This window comes from Rhinolophus sinicus, chromosome 13, assembly GCF_057876585.1.
Source record: "Rhinolophus sinicus isolate RSI-liver-muscle chromosome 13, RSI-T2T, whole genome shotgun sequence".
Lineage (NCBI taxonomy): Eukaryota > Metazoa > Chordata > Mammalia > Chiroptera > Rhinolophidae > Rhinolophus > Rhinolophus sinicus.
The window spans coordinates 47,309,491-47,327,763 of record NC_142513.1 but is presented as its reverse complement, the minus strand read 5'-3'; the positions used below and the strand labels follow the sequence as shown (position 1 = coordinate 47,327,763).

Below are 18,273 nucleotides of genomic sequence, written 5' to 3'. Positions count from 1 at the left end.
AGTAAAACTTTAACTTTAACACAGGAGACACAAAATTTACTGAAACTCCCAAATGTAATTATCTTATCAATAGCCCTGATAGGCATCAGCCTTCTGTTCTGGGAACTGGCCACTCCCACCACATTCCTGAGCAGCATGCAAGCACTCTCCAGATGCAGGCAGAGACAATTGCTTCAGGGGGAGGTAATAGGTTAAGTATAAACTGAGCCATTCTGTTAAGGCTTTAAAGTTAACTGCAACCATGGCTCCCCACATCTTGGAAGCTGTGCTTCCTTTCAAAGGGGAACTCAGGAGTCAGGAATTAGGGCTCTAGCTTTTTGCAAATTACTTCTATTAACAGGCAAACGGTTGATAGGAGACATGGAGTGTGAAAAACCATTGTGAGGAGGAGAAATTGAAGAGCTGGCTGAGCTCAGAGGCTAGTGTTTGCATTACAATAGGTGGGAAATTCGCCTGGCACCTACTTCTCTCCTTGGCTACATGCAGTTCAATCTTATCACACAATTGCAAGAATTTAAATGCTTTAGGTGGTTGGAATTTTCAGGTTGCATGTTTTTATTTTATTTTTTACTACAACAATTCAAAAAACTGAACTCCTTCACACCGATTAGCCCTCCAGGAGTTACATCTGCTCTGTGGCTTCCACCAGCTCTGCGTTTGGGAGGCCGATTACTTTCCTCCTACCTCCCTGAGGCTGGTCAGTGATTTGCAGGAGTCACCATATTAAATGTGAACTAACTAAAAACTCTCACCAAAGCATTCAGTCCCAATGACTGTGCCCACATCTTTCTGTTGGTGCAACTCAACCACTTCATTTGATGTGTTCAAATTGAAATATCCATAAGGAAAGGTATGGAGTCCTCTCCCCTATTTCATTATGTAGTTGTGACATTTATAAAAGAAGGCTTGAAACCAAACGATTATTTCAGAGTTTCCTACATGTTAATGGCTGCAGGGGCTGATTCTCCAGTGTGAGGTTTCTGGGATCTGCCTTTTGAAGAACGGGAAGCGCTGGGCCACCGGGAAACACCAGACACCAAGAACTGCAGTGAACAGAGACTGGCCGTTTTACTACGAACGGTGGTCACTCAGGACAGTGGGAAGCTGATGCTCCAAACTCCCCGGTCCGGGGTTCCAGGCGGGGTTTTAAGGGTTTAGGGGACAGGCGTGCAGACAAACGTGCTGGCGGCGAGTTTTAACTGGAGGCCCGGGAGCCTGGCTGTTTATGGTTAAGGGGCGTCAGCACCGACCTTCCTGGGCAGCGGACCCTCCGCTTCCGAAAGGTTCCGGTGTTCGATTCCGGTCGTGTCCGGGCCTTTGGTTCCGTGTGTGCGTGGTGGGGGCGAGACTTTGGTTCTGGGCGCAGCTGAGGTCCCAGTTCTGTCCTGTGGCAGCAGCTGGGGCTCCCTGACTTGTGGGCCTGGTCTGCTGTCCCTGAAAAGCAGCCCAGCACCTTGTCAAACAGGATGGGACCGTTTTGAGCTGGTCCTGCAGTTATACTCAGAGGGACACTCAGAGGGACCCTCAGAGGCTGGCAGACCCCTACCCTGTATTGCCCCTACAGGGGTTCACTGTTCCTTCCTACTTTCCTTACTAGTAAATGGCAGAGGGAAAGAAGCTCATCTTCCCAAAGGGTATCTGTTCTTACTGGTTTTTCTATCATGTCTTTTCCATTAATTGCAAGCCCCCTGAGAGCTGACATTGGATCAAATATTTGTGTTCTTTATCCAAGAGATTTTAGCACAACTAGCTTCTAAGCCTGTCGAAGGTATGCAACAAATACGAGATTGCATGATTGCTGAATTCAGTGATGTTTCTAGGCTATTAAAAAGTTATAAACCGACATAAAATGATACACCCAGATGAAATTACATCTGTGAAATAAATGGCAAGTAAATAGTAGCAATGGCAATGCTCACAATTTCCTAATCACAGTACTGAGTGTGAGATGGCAGCATTCAGGTAAACAGCCCCTTCCCAGCTTTCGATGAGGAGGTTGGGTCTCTTAAAGGGTGGCTTTATGGCATGTTTTACAAAGACCTGTGGCAGAGACTCAGAAAACGTGGGTGTGAGACCCTTCTAGCGTGATGGACAATCTTAACAGAAAACTTGCCGAATCTTGTGGGGACCCCAAAGTGCTCAGAGCTGCACGGATGAAATCAGGCCTTCTGAGGACTAGGTGACGTCTAGTTGATGCCCTCATATTTTCACAGCAGGTGTGCTATGGACTGAACTGTGCCCCGCCCTCCATCCTGTGTTGAAGCCTTAACACATAATGTTACAATGTGAGTGTGTTTGGGGATGAGGCTTTTAGGAAGTTGTTAAGGTTGAATGGGGTTATAGGTGGGGAGTCCTAATCTTATAGGACTGGTGGCCTGATGAGAAGACAGAGAAGGAGAGACCTCTGCACATGTGCACCCTTGAAGACCTATGTGAGGGCACAATGAGATGGTGGCTGTCTGTTCGCCTGGAAGAGGGCCCTCACCAGACCCCAGGCAGCTGGCACTGTGGTCTCTGCCATCCAGCCTCCAGACTGAAATAAGTAAACTTCGGGTTTTTATAGGCCACCCTTTCTGTGGTCTTGTGTTACGGTAGCTCAAATGCTCTCAGACATGGACCGTTCAACTGACATTTCAAGCCGGCAGGTAGATGTCTTACCTCTAATGTGAGGGCGACAATGCACTTGACCTAATGGGTCTCTGTGAACACTAGGGGTGTGTTTACCTTTGTTTATACCTTTATACCTGGTGTACACTGTGCTCATGAACTCTGGACCGTCGTGATTATGTCTGGAAGAAGGAAGGAGGAAGGAGAGGGTGGGAGAAGAGTTACCTGAGACCCCTATGGACTCCACACCAGGAGGTGAAGCACTGGGTCCCTCTGTGCAGGACGTACTGTCACAGCCATCCTGGGGCTCCATGCCCAGGAGACACGGGTGGTCATGAGTCTGCCCCTTCTCTTTTCTCTTGTTCTGTTCCTAATAGATATGTGCTAAATGAGGCCTCAGAGATACTAGAATTTATAAGGAAGCGGTAACAAAACTTACCTTGTTTAATGAGTTTAAATTGATAAGAGCTGGAGAGACAGTGTTCAATAACATGGATCTTCAGAACACCCAGTGCCAGGAGGAACAAAGTCTCTGCCTCTTCAGGGCCCCCTTTCCTGCTCCATGCTGCCAGAGGCAGACCTAGGAGGGTGGCATGTCATTGTCACACTTCACATTAGGGTGACAACATGGGAAGACGTGAAATGGTACTGTGAAGTGGCAGAGAGCTGATGAGGATTATTTTGCTTTTCCTGTCCTAATCTGTGATAATGAGCAAAATAAACACAGAGTAATGCCCCAACCTGCACGTGTGACACATAATTGCACTAAATAATAATTTTTAGTGCTACATATGTCCCCCTCCGCTGTCTTATTTGCAAATGAATTGGAGATTTTTGAAATATTTAATCATCACTTAAAAAGTGTGTTTCCCATGACAGGACCAAGTAAAATTCCCTAGATTTAGGTGTTCAACAAATATGGTTTTAATGCATGTAAAGTTTTGAGGAACAGCCAGCATCACTACTGTACTGTACTAACCTGGGGGGCTAGGATTACTTCAAATGCTTCTATATTTGTCATGATTTTCGTACCCCAATAGTCAAACAATTGAACAAACAAACTGAAATTCTGAATTTAGAAAAATATTTATTAAATATTTTTTTCTTTCAAAAAAAAGCATATACTCTTTAGAAATAAAATACTTTATAAGGTTTAAGACCACCTTTGCATTTCTATATCCTTATATATCTAAACATTTTTGTATTTTAAAATGAAAAGTTGTGCTTGAATTTGATAGGCTAATTTTAAATATTTATTCCCCTAATACTGAACTTAGAGCATTTGTTTAAATAATAAGTATGTATTAAAAGTTCATGACACTCTTCAGAAATTCTACATCTTACTAATAAAAATTTTGCCCAAGTTGAATAATTTAACCCATCTGCTTAAATACATCGGTTTCTACAGGTTATCTAAAAGAGTTTTCTCAGATATCTTCAAAACTAAACGGAATCTTTAGTCATTCATAAATTGGACCTAGAAAACATTATGCTAAGTGAAATAAGTCAGACTGAGGAAGACAAATACCATATGATCTCACATATGTGGAACCTAAAGAACAGAATAAATGAGCAAACAAAAAACAAATAGACTCAGAGACGCGGAGAAAAAACTGATGGTTGCCAGATGGGAGGGGCTTGGGGGTCTGGGTGAGAAAGGTGAAGGGAGTAGGAAATACAAATTGGTAGTCAAAAAATAGTCACGGGGATGTGAAATACAGTTTGGGGAATATAATCAACAATGTTGTAAAGATCATGTAAGGTGCCAGATGGGCACTGGACTTATCAGGGGGATCACGTCATAGACTGTGCAGATGCCTGACCACTGTGCTGTACACCTGAAGCTGAAGCTGCACAATAATGAATGTCAACTACAAGTTTATATATATATATGGTCACGGGATGTAAAGTACAGCACAGAGAATATAGTCAGTGGTATAGTAACAGCTATATATGGTGTCAGAGGGGTAGTAGACAGGGCAGGGGGGTTATCACTTTGTGAGGGGAGTAAATGTCTAATCATTATGTTGGTGTGTACACCTGAAACTAATATAATAATAAAAAACATAGAAATAAATAAATACATAAATTGCTCTTAAATAAGAATGTTCATTTCCCCGACCTTCCACAGCAGTCAGCCACACTCTCTTCATATTATATGGTGGCACTAATTTATCTTCTTGGACTTTCAGCTAATTGTATTATGATAAATTACCCCATCCTTATTGTAATACCAATAATGGTTAGTTACACAGTTGATGTCAAATTCAGTCATTTAGTTCTGATGCTTTGAAGCCTTTATGAACACTCCTAATGAATAGTGCTATCAATTACTGGATGATGTTCCCAAATTGACCCATCAGAATGGCAGCCCAGGAAGCCCACTGGGATCACCCACGTGCTCCATGATACTGCCATCTTTGAGTTTCTTTCTGAGCCTTTTGTTTTGAATAAGATCATTCTATACTTTTAAAAACTGAAGTGGACATGGCTTTTCACCCTCATGGTGAGGTGGTAGAAACAGCTGGCAGGGCCCTTGGGGCCTGGGGTTGGGCCAGTGCACACACAGATGCCAGGAGCCCTCCCCTGGGAGGCTGGCATGCCAGCTGCAGAGGTAGGCGCTGGTTTCCCACCAGGTACGGCATCGAGCTCTGCAGGTCATGTTTTCCATCCACGACAACTTGCGAGGTTTGAGGAAATGACTTCATAATTAGTCAGTACATTAAAAATCTGATACCCTTTCAAGAAATGGACACAAGAATAATTAAATAGTTTTGCTTCCATCTGGATTATCCATATAATTTCTAATATTCCTGACAACATTTTTAATACTTTAGAAAGTAAATGGGAATTATGGCCAAATTGTATTGACACAGAACAACACCCGTTTAAAGGCATTAAGAGGAGTCTGAGCTGGGGTTACAGGTATTTTCAGATGGAGCCCTGACAGCAGCTTTGTGGGCACCTGCATCACCGCAGACATGTGACCATGTGTTACACTAGTATGTCATGACGTCACCAGGCGAGGGGGGGTTTTCAGCTCCATTGTATCTTACGGGACCACCATCATCTATGACAGCCATTGCTGACTGAACCGTCATTGTGTGGTCGCGACTGTATAGGAGAAAACAGTGTATACGGTGTTCAGTAACACCACCCATGGTTTCAGGCATCCACTGGGGGTCTTAGAACGTGCTCTCTCCTCTCCCCCAGATAAGAGGCAACTGCTGTAACTCAATTGTCTAGTGCTTAATTAACTCTCCATGAATGGTATTGCTTAGAGGTGAGCAAATACATTAATGAGTTGTCGAAATTATTGAGAGTCACTTAGTTAAAATTAGATTTTCCTACAAGCTTCCTTCAGAAGGCTACGGAATGTGCTTTGCTATCCAAGAATCGGACGCAACTTGGATGTGGTCTCTGTGTGTGTGTCTCTTTTTTCTTTAGAATAAATATATCAATGTGACCATATTTAGGAGAGTTCAGTCCCAAGGTGATGTGGCCTACGCTTTGTGTGGGTAAAATGAGTTAGGATAGAGAAGTGAGCTGAATCACGTAATTGTGCTGTGAATAGTTACCGTCTCCATGAGTACACGTGGAGATGGATGTGCGAAGACAAACAGAGGCATCATGGCTACCGCGGTTGTCATTCCCCAAAGGTTGAAATTTTTATCATGTGATTAAAAGTGGAGAAGCCATCAATATAATAAAATATTACGTATGAAACTTCTCTTTTAAGGAAACTACCTGCAAAGCTTTCTTAGCTTCTTTATTTTTAAACTGGCTTGAAGTAATATTAAATGGGGAGAATGTTCGAATTAAGGCATAACTCTGTTCAGTGACTAGGATTCCGAATCTAGCGTCATTCGTTGCCTTAAATGAAAATAACAGCCCTAATTACATAAATATTGTGGTTATTATGATCTGATTATTAAATAGCAATTTGCAAAGACCTGCCGCAAAAATATATATATATATTTCTTCTGGTTTTATAAATATGGAAAGGCAGCAGTGTCACAAAAGCTGTACAACCAGAATATAAGATGGTGTTAAGTCGTGTTGTGATTCACAAACACTTCCTTTGGTTGTGATTGCATTTTGTGCATGTGTGCTCATGGTCACATAAGTGTGTACACACACATAATCCTGTCGTTACTGATCGCATACACACCGCTGGTGTCCTCGTGGGCCCGGGAGCCTACCTTCTTTAGTAAAACCCTCCACTGGCCTCCTCTAGTTCCCAGTCTTCCTGCTCCTGTCACCTGGTCAGCCCCTCCACGCCGCCCCCCCAGCCCCACCTCCTTGAGCACAGCTCAGGCTGCCGTTGGAGGAAGGAACTGGGGGCCCTGGGGACCGGAGAAGGTGTGGCAGCGGAGCACAGCAGAGGGACTCCTCGCTCAGAAGGCCTCTCCAGTGTCCTTCCCACCCAGTGCCGTGTCCTTTCAGTGGAGGACATGGTGCCGTGTGGTTTTCACTTAAGGACCTAGGGGTTTGGACTCTAGGGCAGGAGCAGAGCCCAGGGGCATGGAAAAGTCATTAGCTCTGGGAAGAGAGGTGCGTGCGGGCTGAGCACCGGCTGCGGTGACACCGAGCAAGCGGGGCTGAGCTGGCCCTGGGCCCCCTGGGCCTCACTGCGCTCGCGGCCCTGTGCGCTTGTTCAGGCCGAGCTCCGTGCGGGCTTCCGACGGCCCCCCCACCAAACCTTGCTCAGCGGCAGCCTGCTGATCCCGTCTGCCTCTTCCCCTGGCCCAGCCTCTTCCTGGGAAATGTCCCCTGAAGTCAAGACTCAAGACCCACGTGTGGCTGGCAGTCTGTGTACCTTCCTGGCCCTCAGGTTATGTTCTCTGTCACACGGGGGGGTGGGGGTCTAGGACATCTTAGCCCTGCAATGTCTCTTAGGAAAAAATACAAGGAGGGGCTTCACTAACTTTGATTTTATTGTTGTTATCTCTTTAATAGTTTTAATTACATGGTGAAATTGACCATTCTGTGGTTTTAGGAATTGTGACAAATACATTAATAGAAAAAGACAAAAAGAATTGAACTCTGGAAAAGTATGTTGAAAAGTTATTAGGAGGGTAAAACAGTTAAATTTTTCCCCAAGCAAAATTAAAAAACAGAACAAAACAAAACACCACCACTGAAAAGGTAAATAAGTGATGGAATCTGAACCAGTAACATCCATTTTTAATAGCACTTATAAGCTAAGGAGTTTGAATTTTAATCTGGATATTTAAGAAAAGAAATTGAAGGATAATAGATTAGATTGTACAGTTTATCAATAAATAGCTTTTGAGTTATCTACCAGTAATTGAACATGGAGCCAGGTCCCGTAAGGAAATCCATGCGACTTTATGAGTAGATCTCTTGAATTTGAGAATTCAGATGATTTCTTTCTGCAAGGAGCAGGAAATATTTTAAGTCTGTCTCTGGAGGACATGGAGCTGTCACAAGTCATCTCTGTCAGGAGAGTTAATATATTAAGAATAGAAGAAAGTCTGGATAGGTAATAACATGGGAAAGATTTACAAAAGGTGTTATTTGTTTTCAGTACAGATAGAATTATTGGCGGAGCACAATTAGTTGAAAGGACTCGGTTAGCAAGAAGGTCGTGTTTGGTCAACTATATATTTGAATGTGCAAACATTTAAGCACCCTTTCGGGGGTATGACAATCACAAGAGAAGGGACAGTACATGAAGCTGGCGCAGGTAACACTAAGATCGTAGGGACAGGCTTTACGTAAGGAGTTTATCTTTTACTAGATCCGAGTCCAGAATCCATATTCTGGAAGTGCTACCTCACTTGGGATGCTAGCATGAGTGTCTGAGGTGTCTCCAGCCCTGCGGGCTTACATCATGTTGACCTGCTAATTGCAGTCTTTAGATACCTTACTCCCCATTGAATGCCAGGTTCCAATTAAATGTGAACAAATACGAGCATTCAGGTGCATTTGAGGAACATGTAAAGAATATTTACTCTTTCCTATGAAATCATTTATCAGTTCTTTTCTCCCTTTTGGAAGAATCTACCATCTTAATGACTTTAGTTTGATAAACAGACTTCACAATTTTTTTTACTAACTTCCTTCTGAAATTCAACATCCATGACCTTAATAAAATTCCCAAGTCAGAGCCTCAGTTTATTAGGTTTTTAGTATCAACTGTTCAGTATTCACAACCTCTCTGTCACTTAACGGGTAATAGCATTCACCAACAGATTTGGCCATTAACCCATAACCAGCCATCGCCTCTTGTGAGTGAAAAGTAAAAAAGGCCACTTACACAATTGCTGACCTTTTCTCAGCCGTATTAAAAATATTTTAAATGGCTTCACATTGAACACTGTTTTTGATGAACAATATGTTTTCTCATGCAAAAAATGAAAGGTGAGCTGGCTTTAGTAAGAGTTGCATTTCTTTATGTCTCTACCTTCTTGTGGACTTGAAAAGTACACTCTTTTCATGTAAGTGTTTCCTCTTTCCAAATAGTTTTTTTTGGGAAGATTAATCTATGAAGTAGGCAACAGAAAAATAAAATATTAATATAACAGAATACTGAAAGAACACCCTTTATTCCATGTGTTCGTGACCTTTGTCATGAATGATGAGTGTGTTTGTGTGTGTGTCTGATCTCTACAACTTTTCTGTTATATGGAGCTGAAATACTGCTAATAAGAAGTACATTTCCTGGAGATCTTTGAAAATGTCTCTCTTGTGTATTTATTTCCAGTGATACCCTGGGTCAAAGGCTATCTACTTAGGTCTTTAATTTGAATTATGAAATTTTTTTCTTTTTGGAAATGTCTTTCAAAAATAAAATTTAAGTCGATCATTTCAAACAACTTTAAGTTATTGTTAGAGAGGAGAGCATATAGATGCCCCAATAACAACAGAAGTCCCCTTATTTTCTTATAACACTTTTCACAGTAATTATGGAAAGAATAATAGTTACAGAGAATTTTATAGGTGTTTCAGATATATACGAATATATATATATAGGTGTGTGCGTGTGTGTGTGTGTATATATATATATATACACACACATATATTTCGTTGACAAGCTGTTTGTACTAAAATCCCCAGGGAGTTTGGCAACCTTCCATAACTGATTATTCTAACATTAAACATAGCCCACACTTACAGAAGTAGATCGGTGCCTAATGGCTTTGGATTCCAGGGTAAGTCCGGCTTTCTATATAACTAGGTGTAGTTAGTTTCAGGATGTACCCTAACTTCAGTATAGACTATTATGTGTCTCAGTGCTGTGTGTGTTAACGTCTGCCGTGCTCGGGTGACATGTTCGCTTTCCTTGTCTTTTGCTCTCAGCATCAGTCATTAAAATCATCCCCTTCTCTGATCTCTACCCACATAGTTGAATCTCAGTGAAATCCGTCCACATGGCAGCAGATGGGTGGATTTTAAAACACCAGTTTCCATTTAACTTCAAGATGAAAAACTGAATTATGCAATCCACTTCAGAAGTTTCTTATTTAATGAAAACATTCTACAGAAAATAAATATCTTGTCCTTTTATAATACTCTAAATTTTGTCAAAATCATTAAACTTCTTTGAAAAACAAACAAATGTATGTTTGGAGCAGAGTTGAAATTGTAACCTTATTTAATTCCACTACACTTTTATCATCTATGCACTGTTGGGACAGCCGTCCAGCAGGGAGAAGAAGCTGTGCTTTTCCTTTTGTGTTGTCCTCCTGGTGTGTCTAATACATTTGGTTATGGATTAGACGTATGAGAGACACAGACAGAGAAGGGGGCGGTGCCTCCATGTAACTGACACCTCAGATGTCTGTCCCCGAGGCATTTGCACACTGAGATTAGGACAGGTTATCTGACCTTAGCTGATTTCTAGATAATAATCCATGTCAACTAGCTGAAATAAGGCCTGTGTGCCAGTGTGCAGAGATGGGAGAGAAGCAATGATGTGAAAAGCAACTTCCTGCAAGCTGTTACCATAGCTACCAAGACACAGACTATTTCTATAACAGCAACAAACAGAAGTGCTTTCCTACAAGGGACAAAGGGAAAATAAATCGAGGCTATTTCCCTAGCAACAGGGAGATCTACAGATATGGGGAGGTTATACTTTCCCCCACCTAATAATATAGGTATTAGTCAGTAATTTTATATGAGTAACAATATAGAAATCCCTGATCTAACACCTTAAAACATAAGACACAGAAACTGTTCACTGAAAGTGTCATAAGGTCCACGGGTGCCGCTGGGAGCTTGGATGACTGACACATGGAAGCTGAGGGATTACTGCAGTTCCCCACCCCCACCACCACCACCACCTTTTTTGCTACAAAATTCAGAGAAAATTCCTTTAACCTCTGTCTACCAAAGACCATTTCAAGGGGGATGGGAACAAGATAAAGAAGAGAAGAGGGGTAAACAATTAGATTTAGAATACACGGAGGGAACCTGAATCAAATTGCATAATAAAGATCTGACAAAAAAAGAGAAAACTATAATTGATAGAGCAATGTGAGTGTGCTTATTGGGAGGAAATGCTGCGGGGAGAGCAGAGAGAAGAGCAAGCAGAGGCTAAGCCTGGGGAGCTGGAAGGCAGGTTAGGGTTATTCACAAGCTCAGTTTGCAGTGAAGTGTTGAAGACACTCATTTGTGCCCAGATTTATTGAGCATCTACTATATACCAGGCACTATGTTGAGTACTCGGAGCACAGCAGTGATTTTAACAGATAACAATAAGACAATAAATAAGGAAAGTGTGTGTGTGTGTGTGTGTGTGTGTGTGTGTGTGTGTGTGTGTGACAAGTGCCAGGAGCTCAGGCTTCCTCTGGTTGGGTCAGAAAGTCCCGTTTGTCACAGTGATCTCATGCCCCTGGAATGGTTTTACTGTCACTGGATTCATTTAATGCTACTTTTCCTGGAGGGATTTTGAGTACCTGTAATGTGTTTATCTCCAACGTCTGAAGGCCACCTCCTGGTAGGGGGCTTGAGACCAGCAGGCACACATGCCACCTCCTGCCTCCGGTCTGAGGGTCCCGGGGGTCCAGGGCGAGCCTCTCATTATTGCTGAGCGTGTCATTAAAAATATGTGCAACCAGCCTGAGCTCAAGGAAGGTCTGGTTAGGTGCCCCCTTGCCCTGCCCCCATCCCCCATTAAACCTTGATTGTAAAACAGGGAAGGCAATACTCCGAGAATATTCTGCAAAGTTACGGCATGGGAGTTATTTGGAACGTGGGTTGAGTCCTAGCAATTTGTAATGAGTGTTGGTGTCAGTAGTGACGACAGACACTGTGGAAGATACCTTGGTGGCTGTGTTATTAGCTGTAGGGATGCTGGGCACACAGCGGCTGGTGACATGCTCACGGTCCCACCAAGAGCTCAGGTCTCTCTCCTCATCTCTTGTTCATAGTTTTAAACTCCCCAGAGCCTCCCAACAGGGCTGCAGTGCTTACTTAAAATTCAGTTTAGGGACCTAATTATTTCTGGAGGGCTGTCATTCCGTGTTTGTGCCGTGGCCCAGTGGACCAGCCCTCTCTGTGGGTCACGTGCACAGGCCAGGACCGTCTGACGTGAGTCCGCCCTAACAGCACTTTCTGCCATCAGTTGTCACCCCTCACTGGGTGGGAGGGACTTGGAAGAGTTCCTCCCAGAGGAATGTTCTGGAATAGTGGGCACGAAGGATGTCCTATGCTCTGAACATATAAAAAGAAAATGTGAACGTTCTTTGCTACTGATATTTAACTTCCAGAACTTCCTAAATTTCATTAAGTAGAATAACATGAGAAAAGGTTTTATCTGAAAAGAAGGTAGACTAGGGAAGTGGTGGACAGTGTTTCTAGAAGAAACTGAGACTGTTAACAAAGTCATCTTACGTAGAGAAAAAGGAAGCCATATGCAGGACCACCTTCTAGAACATAGGAAACCTGGAAATTGAAGGTGCACGTCTTTCAGAACTTAATATTTAAAAACTAAGACAAAGCCAGTCGGGCCTTCCTGACACTTCTGTGAGGGTTCAGGCAGGGCCAAGGGGCTGTGACGTGGTCTCTGAAAGGTCCTCCCTCTGGTCCCATGGGTATTCCTGGTGAAGGACAGGCTGCCAGCAAACCTTGGGGCTCCGGGGCAGCGTGGAACCTGGAGCACGGCCCCAGCACCCGCCCTGCGTCCTGTCACCTCTCTCCACGCGAGGTGGACCCAGCAGCAGGAGAGCACATCCTTGGCTTTACTTTGCAAAATGAACAGTAACGCTTGTTTTACTAACTGCAAGGCACACACGATTCCTGATTAACTTAGGGCACCGTCACTACCTCCCCTCTCTCAATGTTTTCTACATGTGCAGTTTTTCAGTGTTTTGTGTGTTGTTGTTTTTACTTCATATTCTCTATCTATGGCCAGGCTTGCTTTTTCATACATTCGTGAGTAGATATGAGTTTTATATATTCATTAGTGATATATATTTAAGATACGTTTGTGTGATTATGTATATGTATATATAATACATTGTCAAGTAGTTCTTTAAATTGGGACTTTTTGAAAATTATTAAATGGTATTTTTTAAGGACAGATATCCTAATGTCTTGAGTGCAAACTAGGTATTTCATGATTCAATTGAAAACCGTATCCGAATGACCATTTCCCCCAATTTCCATGTAGAACCATTGGCGTGCACATGTTTTCATGGCCTGTAAATGGTGAGGCTGGATTTGAACCCAGGCAGCCTGGCTCTGGGTCTGTGCGCCATCAGGACACAACAGGAGAGGGAGAGCAAGAAGGGGCGGGCAGTGGGCTTGGCCACTCTTGGGACCCCTGTGTGTGGGGGGGCAGGGTGCCCTCCTGCTCCTGACGTTCGAGATCATGAAGCTGCTTGGGAAGATGCCAGACTTCTGGAAACTTAGCTGTAGAGAAGCAGCTTTGAAAGGTGCCTTCTCCGCTGTCAAATCTGCCGTGTGTCCAGCTTCGTGGCGTACCAGAGAAATGCCTAGTCCTAACCCCCGGAAGGCGTTCTACTCCTGAGGACTAGAGCCACAAAAGGAAGATAACTGCTAATGTGCTTTCCTTGTGTTATCTGTGAGGGAACAAATGGGGTTGGTAAGCCATTTTTTGAGGTTTCAGAGATAAGCGTTCCTGATTGGTGTCTAGTGGTCAAGGGACGATCGATGGAAACTATTTCTGTGTCGTTTGCTCTTTATTTAAGTTCACAAAGTGCCGTTGATATTCTCCTTACTGGGATCTGTCTTTGTTGCAGTACTTTTCTCTGCTGACTGTGGGTCTCTTAGCCCTGTTTTCACTGTAACACCAACTTCAATCAGGCTCTACTACAACGGCATTTTCATTATTTGAATCTAATCTCTTCCTATCATGTTTCCCCCCAAATAAGACCTAATCAGAAAATAAGCCCTCGCATGATTTTTCAGGATGACATCTCCTGAACATAAGCCCTAATGCGTCTTTTGGAGCACAAATCAACGTAAGACCCAGTCTTACTTTTGGGGAAACACGGTAGAGACAGAATGAAGAGCAAATTTTGGATAATGGAAGCTTAGATTTCATTTAAAATGGGAATAAGAATGATGTATTTCCAGTCATGCAGAAACTGTTCCCTAAACACCAACAAGACACTCAATACCTCCCTTTATCACAGTCCAACAAGGCTATCTGAGTAGTGCACTATTTCTGTTACACTGAATGATCCTTTTTAAAAAGTGTTTATTGGTCACATAATTTAGTTTGGTAAAGAACATGATGGTAATTATATGCATATGTATAAATGATCACCACAATATTAACATCTGTCACCACACAGGTACAATTTTTTTTTCTTGTGATGAGGTAATTTATCATCTGCTCTCTTAGCAACTTTCAAAATTACGATACAGTATTGTTAACTGTAGTCACCATGTTGTACATTACGTCCCCAGGACTGTGTCATCTGATAACTGGAAGTTTGTATCCGTTTGACCCCTTCACCCATTTCCCCACCCCCACCCTCTGCCTCTGGGAACCCCCACTCTGGCCTCTGCTTTATGAGTTCAGTGTTTTTTCAATTCCACACATAAGTGATGTCATGCAGTATTTGTCTTTCTCTGTCTCACTTATTCCACTTGTTTCAGCACTCTTTAAAACCATTTTTATGTCCGTTTGTGTAGGGTAGGTTATACGACAGGGAACAGTGCACGCACACAAGTCCTCAGACTCTCTCTGAGCCTGTCCCTGAGACATGAGCACACATCTGAAAAGTGGTGGTGAGGAGGAGAGCCTCTGAGTCCCCAGAGCGGGGACTTGAGTGGGACCCCCTGGACGCTGAAGTCTCACACAGCTTCAAAGCTCTGAGGTGACATGGCCCTAGCTGCTGCTTCCTGGCATTGGGTCCCCCGCGACTCAAGTGCCATGCCAGCCTGGGCTGCCCGGGACGCAGTTCCCTCGTGTTGGACAGGCACCCTCTGTCATCCCAACTAGAATCCCAGCTGACACACTGACCTCTGTGCGCGACCATCAGTGTGCCCTGCTTTTTCCCCTAGTTTGTTTAAGGCCAGTCTCCCCGACTAGAATAAGCTCCACGAGGTTAGGGAGCGCCCACTGGCACAGTGGGCACTGCGCTGGGTCTCCGATGGTTTACAGAGCCTGGCACCGTCCAGCAAGGAGATGAGGAGGCATGGATTCAGTAATAAAATGCAAGGTTTAGCTGGTTGAATTACCAACCTCAGAAGGTTCTTGAACTGCAAACTCAATGGAAAGGACACATATGGGACTTGTTGAGAATTACTGAGCTCATGCTCTAATACGTTTTAATGTCTGTCACATAAAGGAAACTATGAAAGATATACAAATCCATAATCGCTTTACATCCTCCTTGCAATGGACCTGATGACAATCCTTTAAACTGATTAGCAGAGGGGCCTCTGAGGTGGTCCAGTCTCGAGACGAGACATTCTCTAGGTCTCACGGTTGGTTCCATCCTAGTGTCCAGTGGTCATGGTAAAGTCCACCTCTGTGCCCTTAGCACAGACATGGCTTCCAATGCTGGGCCTCTGCCTCTGTGATCTGTGCCCATCTGCCTTCTGCTGGAATCTGCACTAGGCTTGGGCGCCACCAGTGCCATAATTCTCTGTTGCTGCTTTTGCCTTGCTTTTCTTTTTGATTTGGGTTCTGTCACGTGGGAAGTGTCTTAAGTGAAAATAATGATTCTATATGCTGATGGATCACGTGTTCCGTGCCAGGCTTGAAGGGTTTTTCATTTGGTCATCTCCTTTCTGCTTTTTACCCGTTAGGAGGCGGGCACCACTATTCCACCACTTTACAGATGCAAGCTTGGACATGTGGACGCAGGTTGTGTGGACACAGGCCACCACCATGCTCTGAATAGACTCTGCTGCCTCTTGGCACACTTTCTGTGTTGTTGTTGGTTTTTTTTTTTAACCATTTAAGATTTACAGAGCATTTCCACATGATATCACACTACTAACTAATAATAATGACTAATAATATTGGTTATAATTTCTATTAAGTACTAACAGAAAGGGATGTGGGGGCATGGGAGGTGAGGTCATACACGTGGAGGAAAACCAGACATTTACCAAAGAAAACGAAGCGTACGGAAAATTCACTCATCGGGCTGCCTGCCTGTCCTGTCGCTCTCTTTCAGGAATACCAAATTGATATATTTTTTGCTCAGACCTGGACCGATAGTCGCCTTCGATTCAACAGCACAATGAAAATACTCACTCTGAACAGCAACATGGTGGGGCTGATATGGGTTCCAGACACCATCTTCCGCAATTCTAAGACCGCAGAGGCTCACTGGGTCACCACCCCCAACCAGCTGCTCAGAATCTGGAATGACGGCAAGATCCTCTACACTCTCAGGTAAGCTGCTGGTGGCGCGAATGCCTGGCGCTCGGATGCGAGGCCTTACGTGAGGGGATGGGATCATATTTTCATCGCTAGGTTCTATGCTTCTCATGTTCTCCCTGGGACGGCATGGTTTCTGGAAGGTCCGTCCTGATGCCATGTGTATAAAAACAGGGGCACACACACCATCTGCAATGAACATAAACTCATTCCAGCATCAGATTCATGTCTGCTGGAAGTGGGCTGGGGAAAACGGTCTTTAATCTACTTGACCCACGGGTCCACTCAGGAAAATAAAGATGTCTTGGTGTACTCATTAACAAATGTAATTATAGCGAGTTAACAAATTGGAGCCCACAAGGGAAAGAGCAGGAGGGTGTCCCCAGTGCACCTCTGATGGAAATGGCAGCTACCACATAATGAGTGCTCCTGGGGCAGGCTGGTGCCCACAGAAACCTGGTGAGGTGCGAGAGACCGCGCCTCAAGGTGAGCTGACCTGCCCAAATCACCAAGGGGACACTGGTGTCTCTAATAGTTAGAAACAATACAAAATAATACAGCACAAAAGCAACCAATGGTATCACAGAACAGATGGTGCCACTGCCAAGGTGGACTTACATGAGCTGTCGTCCCCCCACCCCCACCCTGGCCTTGCTCAGGGCCTCTGCTGGGTTCTGGCTGGCTGATCTTGAGAGTGACCTTGGCTCTCCTGCAGGCTCACCATCAATGCAGAGTGCCAGCTGCAGCTGCACAACTTCCCCATGGACGAGCACTCCTGCCCGCTGACTTTCTCCAGTTGTGAGTACCACTTGGGTGGGATGCTATGTGAGCGGGGTCCAGTGTGCCGAGTTTCTGGCCAAGGTCACGTGACCCATGACAGCATCCCTGCACAACCTAGGCAGTAGGGAACACTCCTGGTACCGGCCACCGGGGAGTTTTCACCTCAGATTTTATGACATAGGACCCATGTTACAAGATAGGTGGCTTTGATAAAGCTGTGAGCAACTTAACCGTTGCTTATAATATTGAAGGAGTCAGAGATGGGTGAACACTTGACTTACCAAACACCCTTATGCACATGAAATGTTTTGTATATTATTTGGAAGTATTCAAAATTTATTTGTGATAATTTTGGGTTTAATGTCATCTTCAAGCAAGGTAATTTGTCTTCTGAACATTTTATTTAAATGTATTTATATTCATCTCATTGCACTATTATAGGATGTAATTTTTCACAGTATGTTTTTCCCATAATTTACTTAAGTTTGCTATTATAGCTAACAAGTAATCATTTACAAATTCTTAAAAAGATAATATGCATAGAAGGATACATATAAAAGGAAATATCAAACTTATTTGCTTTTTTATAATATAAGTTTTCAAGTAAAGGTCAATATGGAAATATATCTGTAGAATTTATGATGGTTCATTTTAAATGAATTGCTCACAAGTACTAAAGTATGAGTCATAAGAGCTCAATTAACTTTATTGGTTTTCTTTAAAATTGCATATGGTTCATGACAAACAAATGTGATGAAATCTCAAGCAGAAGGTTTTATGGCTTTCTTCACTGGACATTATAGTGAGAAGACAAAAATGAAATAAAGGATGAATACAATTTATGTTTCATTTCAGGTTCAGAAAAAAAGACAAGATAGCAAAATTTCATGGAACTCCTAGATTGGATAAAAATATTCTTATGTATTAGATTAGTTTAATAAGTTGAATCCAAACTTAATACAGCTCAAAAAAAAAAAAAAAAAAACCCAGTAAATTTTCAAAGTCTAGAAAGTAGATGGCTGATGTCTATAAACATCTGCAAACTTGTC

At 43.3% G+C, this 18,273-nt stretch overlaps 1 protein-coding gene across 1 annotated transcript in view; it reads left to right on the top strand.

Annotated features, from left to right (window-relative positions):
• GABRG3 (gamma-aminobutyric acid type A receptor subunit gamma3) overlaps window positions 1-18,273 on the top strand; it is a 314,126-nt gene that overhangs the window by 164,665 nt on the left and 131,188 nt on the right. Inside the window, exons 4-5 of the mRNA XM_074317596.2 lie at window positions 16,239-16,459; window positions 17,160-17,242. Coding sequence (XP_074173697.1) covers window positions 16,239-16,459; window positions 17,160-17,242 — 304 coding nt within the window. The remainder of the gene's footprint in view (window positions 1-16,238; window positions 16,460-17,159; window positions 17,243-18,273) is intronic.